Source organism: Quercus robur, chromosome 4, assembly GCF_932294415.1.
Source record: "Quercus robur chromosome 4, dhQueRobu3.1, whole genome shotgun sequence".
Taxonomy (NCBI): domain Eukaryota; kingdom Viridiplantae; phylum Streptophyta; class Magnoliopsida; order Fagales; family Fagaceae; genus Quercus; species Quercus robur.
The window spans coordinates 58,883,650-58,891,474 of record NC_065537.1 but is presented as its reverse complement, the minus strand read 5'-3'; the positions used below and the strand labels follow the sequence as shown (position 1 = coordinate 58,891,474).

Below are 7,825 nucleotides of genomic sequence, written 5' to 3'. Positions count from 1 at the left end.
ATTCAGTAGTTACTATTGAAACATGAAGAGTAAATTAGTGAGTCTTTGAGGCCTGTTGGAGGGTTAAAGTTTTATATTTGATACAGATGATTTAGTAATAATAGCTTCCGGATCTTAAACACTTTTTATGTTAAAACATTGTCGAGTGAACCTCAATAATGAATTTTATAAAACAAATAAGAAGAATGTTGAATATATACGTGACTGAGAAAGTCTCAAACGGAGAAAAAGTAAAAAATAAAAAATAAAAACAAAATTGAGAAATATAATCTAATTAGGTGTAACCAAAAAATTTTAGAAATATCATTAGGATAACACCATAGTATTTTCTTTTATTTTATTCTCTCTCGCATTCTAAATATTTCTCAATTTCCATCTCTCCCGGTCCCCCTTTCATTTCAAAATCAAGTGCAATTTACACAACAGTAGAACTATAGAGATAATTCAGAACAGATAGTATAATACGTGATTCTAACATTACAATAACGAATCAATATGTCTAAATTGCAGCAATAATATCCTACAGTACCAGTAAACGTAGTTCCAAGATAAGTATATACTGTTACTTGGGAAACTACATAAAGTAAGACAATACTATAATTTCTGCTTGTACAATTTAAGCATCATATGGGCTTTAGGCACAAGGATGTAAAAAAAAGACAAAATATGTGACTTTTAGAAAGCAATGTTAACGAATTAAAACTGTATTAGTATTGATAATAATGTCTCAAATTGCAACAATGATATTCCCAAATTAAAACCGAATGTAGTTCCAAGATATGAACTGTTACTAATTAGGATCTACTTAACAACATAACAATAATTTCTGCTTCTACAATTATAGTATCATTCACAAGGAACCCCTTAAATGCATCATTGAGGTCGTTCAGAAACATAAATTGTGGATACCCCCAGGCGGTAGCTGAGTTGGAAAACCATCTTTTCCCTGTAAAGAAAAAAAATTAAACAAATTACGTTTACAGGAAAGAATTACATAGTGAAGAAAGGAAACCCAAGTTGGACCATACTTATATCAAGCATGTTGAAATGACGCCCCCTCTTCTCCCATCATTAAAATGAAAATGATTTAACATTTGAATTACCTAGTCTTTCCATGTGATTTCCTTGGACTTGGTTCCTTATTCGTAGCTTATATTCTGCATAAATGTTGTGCTCAGATAGAAAACAGTCGCATAAAGTGATGTAGATGGATATCGCTTCGGGTATTTGATCAGTATTTCCTTTAGGATAGACCTTTAACTTCCTAGATTCAGTAAAAAGAGTTGGAAACAACAGCTTGTAAGTCCAGTTTAAAATAGCTTTCCTTTTTATAACAATAAAAATACAAAAATAAAGAGCAATGGTTATTACACACATGCATATTTTTAACTGAAATGTATATGGTGTGTGAGAGTTATTTCCCCCAAAAGAAAATACCATTTTAAACCTTCAACAGTGAATTCTTGAGAATAGTAAAAACTTTTATCTAGTGTTGAAAATTTTTCTATCTTCCAAGTCATAGTACGGTTTGGGGGTTCTCTAATCATGGAAACACACTGTCGTTTGTTACTTCGCTCATAAACAGAAATCTCTACGCCAAATACACAACAATCATTGACAAGGTATCCTTGAGACGGATCATTGAAAGTGTCAGAGGGAAGAACTTTGGCATAGCCCCATTCAGTCTTAATGTCATTGAATCTTCTAATTGTCCCATAAGAATCTACACGTACCCAAAAGAAGATATATAACAAACAAAATCATGAAAAATAATAATATTAATTAAGCATGCATGTTTGTTGGGAGAGTAGAAACCTTGAATGGTCAAGTACATGTCCCTAATCTGATCAAACAAGAAAAACTTGAAGCTAGCATTAACCTCCCAACCGAGAGGAATTTTTTCTGTCTCAGCAATTGCCAAGTAAAGAGAGATGTGACCAGTCCCAATGATTTTCTCCTTTCCTCTTGGATAGAGATACAACCTCCTAGAAAAAAAGAGATGACTGACTAAGCAAATACTAGTAATTTGATGGAACAAACAATTACGAAGATAGAGCATTAGAGTCCACCATTTATGCCGGCAAGCTTCAAAAACACAGGACTCAAACTTTTCCAGCACAGCCTGGGACAGTAAAGAGTATGACTCTATCTTAAGTGAAAAATGAGCTGGAGGTAAATCCCTTGTTGATCTTGTAATTGCTGCAATAGAATATTTAATATGGAAAACTATAAATATTGGGTAATGAAAATCATTATAAATATTGGGTAAGTATTGAAAATCATTATAAACCCCAATCACATTGTCTAACAACAAGGCTCATAGATGAGACAACGATTATTGAAAGAAACATTAATTGAAAACAAAACAATGAAAAAATAAAAAAATTAATAAGCAAAAATTTCTTTGGAATCATGCATTAACAACTGCATATATTCGGCCTGTTACATATTCGAACTCTTATTTCATTTCTTTTTTAATGGTTTTCAATTATAACTTGAAATTACAGTAACTTAATTAAAGTATGTGGATAGAATCATAAATTTTAAGTTTCAATGACTAATACTGCTTGGCATGCAGTGGACAACGTTTATTAATTTCAAAATGAACAACTTAATAAACCCATTTTATCAACCAAAAAAAAAAAAAAAAAAACCAAGTTTCAAAATACTGTAACTTATTTATAGTACGTGGATAGAATCATAATTTTTAAGTTTCAATGTCTAATACAGCTTGGCGTGGTGTGGACAACATTTATTAATTTCAAAACGAACAATTATCAAGTAATAAACCCATTTAACTTCCACAGCTTAGATTATACTTAAATTTATCACATATACAGCACTAACAAATACCATAATTCAAAACTGATAAAACCTGTGAGTTCTTTTGTACTGCATTCATGCATTTCATTCTAGGTTTATATATATATATATATATATATATATATATATATAATAAAATAAAATAGAAAACAAAAAAAAATGTATTAAACATTACCAAGTGTGTAATTAAGGTTGGCCAATGAAATTTACATTTCATGACTTGTACCTAGTTTAGCTTTGATGAGCTATTTTCCTTCACTTTGCTAGTTTATGCTATGTAATACTTAATAGTGTGAGTTGTTTATGGTTTTTAAACATATGCTCTTAATTTTTATGTCACATTCTTTTGATTGCAAAGACTAAAAAATCCTAGAAAAAAGACATAAATAACCATCTCAATACTGTTACTCGCCAATCATGAACAGTGTGCAAATCATAAAAGCCATACTCGGTAAGGTGTAGCACTTGCATAGTAAGATTAAACAAGGTGTTGATTTCAAAAAGAATAAGAAAATCAAAAGAAAAAGACAAGCAAAAATAAAAACAAAATGCTTTTACATGATTGCAAACGTGTTTTCTAAGAGATGTGGGAGTTATATGATGTAATTCTTTAGGTGATAGTCACTTTCAAACTAATGTGACTGAAGTTGTAGGAAATTTGTTTAATTACTATTTACGTATCACCTTTTATATATCTTATACACTTACTAGTTGCACACACCACATGCAAATCTTTGTTAAACACTATACATGTGATTGTGTGCTAATTAATGTGGTCATCTAAGATTATGCTTTTTGAAATGTTTAATGTTCCTTTTAGGGTTTGAGTTGAAATTTTTGAGGAGAAAATTTTTGAATCTTGATAAATAATTGATTTAGTTGAAGAGAATGTGGTTTTTGAAAACATTTGAGAACAAAAATATGTCTAGAATAGGTGTTAGTCATTGCTCAATTAGGTGATTTAAGTCAAGTCTTAAGAACATTCAAGCTACAAGAAAAAGCATTAAATTTCAATGAAGCTTGATCAATCAAAGGACAAGCTCAACCAATCGAAAATCGCATAAAAATAGATTTTGTAGAATTTTAAATTAGGCCCAAGCCCGCGAAAACAGTTAGGGTTTCAGTCCAACATTCCTAAGTACAAAAGGAAAATGCTAATTAAGTTTTGAAGACTCTTGGAAGACCTTTGAGTTATTCCTGTGAGATCTAGAGGTTCTGTGCCTTCTAACTCTACAAGTATCTACCAAAACAAGATCTACAATCAAGTACTGGCGGAATCTAGTTATTGCTGCAAAATTAACAAGTGGTGATCTAAAATCTTTGAGTGAGATCTTAAAGTCATAAGCGTGGGAGCTTGTGTGCTGTAAATCTAAGATAGAAGAGTCCATGGATTCAGAGTTTGAACGTGGACGTTTTAGTAAGTTACTACTAGAGGTAGCAATAGATTTAGGGTTAAATCTTATTATAAAAACTTCAATTATCTATTAGTGGATTTGTTTTCTTTTAGGATAGGTCAAGTTAAATCATTCCTAGGTTTTTTACCTTGAAATTGTTGGTTTTATTAGTTTTTCTGGGTAATCGTATCGTTGCATTATTTATTTTTCCACATTGCATGATATGCTTTAATTTTGTTTAACCTAGATCTAAATAATAAACCTAACTATCAACTTGGTTAATTAATTAGATAAAAAAATCTCTGTTTTAAGGGGCCTAAGCAAACAAACAATTTTTTTTTTTTTTAATGAAATTTCTTTCCTAATTCACAAAGTAGTGCACATATGTACCAAAACACATGTATTACAATTCAAATAAACCAAAATAATTATTATAACTCAATTAGTTGGCACAAATTTTAATTAAAGGTAGAAGGATTAATATTAGTAACAGATGTGAACTTTAGATATGAAAATTACCAAAAAAAAAACTCATGAGATGAACTCTCTCTCCAATAAATAAATATATATATATATATATATATATATGTATATATATTGAGATAGGTTCAAGTTACACCTGGTGTAACTCTTTAGAGTTACACATTTTTTAAACCATTGGATTTATGTAGATCTAACGGTCAAAAAAGACACTCATTAATGCTAATATTCTGATTAGGATCTCATTAATTATCCCTTATTTATTGCATTCCATACATATCTGTAAACTTAAAAAAAACACAAAAAAATATATGTCTTTCTATAATTTTTTTTTTCCACCGTTTCTCCAAAAAAAAAAAAAAAAGTCCAAAATAATATATATATATATATATATATATATATATGAAATACCAAAATAATAAGTATGCTAATAGTCCATTGGCACATGCAAGATGCAGAAAAAAGGCCACCTTGGTGCTGCAATAATTCATTATACAATCCTTTAAAAGTTGGGAACCACACGCATGGTTCGACTACAACAGTTCTACCATGAATCTAAGATTACTTGGTGATTGAAATTACTGCTGAGCACTGACTTTTCTCAAAAAAAAAAAAAAAAAATTATAAGGAGTAGTCTTCAATTTGGGAAGTTTTTAACAAATTCGGTAAAACAAACTATATCAAGTAGCTTAATCAATTAAAACCGTCTTCTTCTTCTTCTTTTATTTTTATATTTTTATACTTGTTTATAAAGAGTTAAACCAAAAAATAAAATTCACAAATTATCCTAACCCTAAACTTGCCACAAACGCAAAAAACATGTCCTATATATGTCACTCATTATGCATATATCATTTTTTATAATTATACAATATTTTTTTATTTTATTTTCTCACTAGAAATACATAGATTTCAAGTATGTTGGTTGAAGAATTAATATGAATATTGTTTTCTTTGGGAACTAATATTATGAAGTTGCCAAGAACTTAGAGATTAGATTATATGGTTTGATGATATATGCTTTGCTTTCTTTATGACATATACTTTTCTGGTTTATGGTAGAGACTTGGAATGTAACCAGTAGTTACTCACAATTTGAAGCTTCACGTACTCCAAAATGTTGTGTTTCCTGGTCTGCATTCTAGATTCTACAACAGTACCAAGTTTTTTTTTTTTTTTTTTTTTTTTTTTAAGGTTTAGAGATAGGTATAGAATGCAATAAATAAGGGATAATTAATGAAATCCTAATCAGAATATTAGCATTAATGAGTTTATTTTTTGACCATTGGATCTACTTAAATCTAATGGTTTAGAAAATGTGTAACTCTTTTAGAGTTACACCAGGTGTAACTTGAACCCATCTCATATATATTATGAGACAAAAATGACAACTCATCAAAGTCAAAAGATGTAATTTGTATATTTGCCAAGTGTTTATTGTTTTAGATGATCGAGATAAGCCCTCCATTAATTTCCCTGAAAATAAGTAATAATCTATAATAGGGATTGGAAGACCGACACACACCAAAAAAACCTATAATCCTCATAATATGATCATATTCTTTTCATTTGTTATGCTCACTTCAATATCTCGCCAGCTCGAACGGATTCAAGAAATCATCGTTATTTTAATACTTAAATCTTTTGAAAGAGTAGTTGGGAAATTGAACAACTCATGTATATAATCTATTTTATTTCCTTCTCTCCAATTATAATCTATTTTCTTTTCTTCTTTTTACTTGGTGAATTTCTTTGATGTATTTTTTTTTTTTTTATTGATATATTAATTTTTCTAGGATGAAGATAAGGTTTAAACAAAATGGGAAAAAAGAACATTATTATTACTATTATCTTTCAAAACTAAAATAAAAAAAAAATTAATAGAACCTTAAATATTTTATACAATAATTTATTCTCCTTCATAAAATTTGTGCAATAAGCAATAAAAGAATCGGTATAGTTACATACTAACATAAATTTACATTAGTAAGCTTGGTGTCATCTTTTTTTTTTCTTTTTTTTGGAGACCAGCTTGGTGTCTATCTAACTATTAAAGATCGTTTTTTTAGAACCTAAATCTTTAGAAAGAGTAGATGGTAAATTTTTTAAAAAAAAAAAAAAAAAAAAAACTCCCACGGATTGGAGTTTCGGAAGTTTGGAGTTCTCTTCATACATTTAAAGTATATGCCACCATCAAAGAGTTCCAACTTAAAGTAGGCAAAAAATAAATCACAATAATGATGTACTTTTATAAAAATATCTAGGAGGAAAACATACCGGGTGCCTTGTTTGGGTTGTTGACAGGAGCACCGCTGGACTCGTTGCTACTGTCAGCCATGTCTTTGGAATTAGTTTCTTGAAAAAATAATGGTAATTGGCATTATTTATAGAGAGAAATCAATGGTCATGGGTTCTCCACAACATTACTATAGCACTTTACGCATCATGGAAATCTGTACATGTGATTTGTTGGAAGGAAAGAATAATTAAGGGATCAAGGGATCAGGATGCACAAGATACACAAAGGATTGATGCCTATTTTGATTGGAGAGAAAGAGGAGAATTAAATGAAGGTATTTTCTTTCGCGATTCGCTTAAAAATTATGATAAGACAAAATCTCATTGAATAGATGGATCTTCAACAATACTATAGTCTATAGCCATTTACGCATCATAAAACTTCGCACACGGAACCATATGTATCATTTGTTAAAAACATGTGTATCATTTGTTGAAAGGAAAGAATAAGACGAAGCCTCATTGAAGTTTATGAAACTTCAACAATACCATAGCACTTTTTTTTTTTTTTTTTTAGAAAAACCATAGCACTTTATGCATCATGAAACTTTGCACACGGAACCGTACGCATGATTTGTTGAAAGGAAAGAATAAAGAAGGGATCCATATGCAAGATAGAAGGACCAATGATTATTTTGACTAGAGGGATAGGAGTCGAATCAAAGGAATACAGTTTCTTTTGGGGTTCACAAAAACAAAATTATGATGAGAAGAAACTTCGTTACAGTTCAGAGAACAAATTCATATGCTTTCATGTTGTCATGTTTTATGTATAGGTTTGTCTATCAGAAATTTGGTAAAAATGAATAATTGGATTAATTAACAAAATG

General features: G+C 29.7%; 1 protein-coding gene across 2 annotated transcripts; it reads right to left on the bottom strand.

The window, feature by feature from the left end:
• Positions 1 to 689: 689 nt before the first annotated feature.
• Positions 690 to 7,038, bottom strand: LOC126724496 (uncharacterized). 2 transcript variants are annotated; one of them, XM_050429010.1, is made up of 6 exons: positions 6,975 to 7,038; positions 2,070 to 2,199; positions 1,816 to 1,985; positions 1,438 to 1,723; positions 1,104 to 1,264; positions 690 to 946 (listed from the first exon to the last, which is right to left on the bottom strand). In XM_050429010.1, exons 1-6 carry the CDS (start codon positions 7,033 to 7,035, stop codon positions 795 to 797), a joined length of 960 nt encoding a protein of 319 aa, XP_050284967.1. In that variant the 5' UTR covers positions 7,036 to 7,038; the 3' UTR covers positions 690 to 794. The 2 variants fall into 2 exon arrangements, with proteins under 2 accessions (XP_050284967.1, XP_050284968.1); XM_050429011.1 differs by having other exon boundaries at positions 1,816 to 1,982.
• Between the last annotated feature and the right edge of the window lie 787 nt (positions 7,039 to 7,825).

Coding starts and splice junctions, on each gene's coding strand:
- LOC126724496 (XM_050429010.1), bottom strand. CDS start 7,035: ATGGCTGACAGTAGCAACGAGTCCAGCGGTGCTCCTGTCAACAACCCA. Junction 2,200..6,974: donor CAACCCAAACAAGGCACCCG/GTATGTTTTCCT, acceptor ATTCTATTGCAG/CAATTACAAGATCAACAAGG. Junction 947..1,103: donor AAATCACATGGAAAGACTAG/GTAATTCAAATG, acceptor TTTTCTTTACAG/GGAAAAGATGGTTTTCCAAC.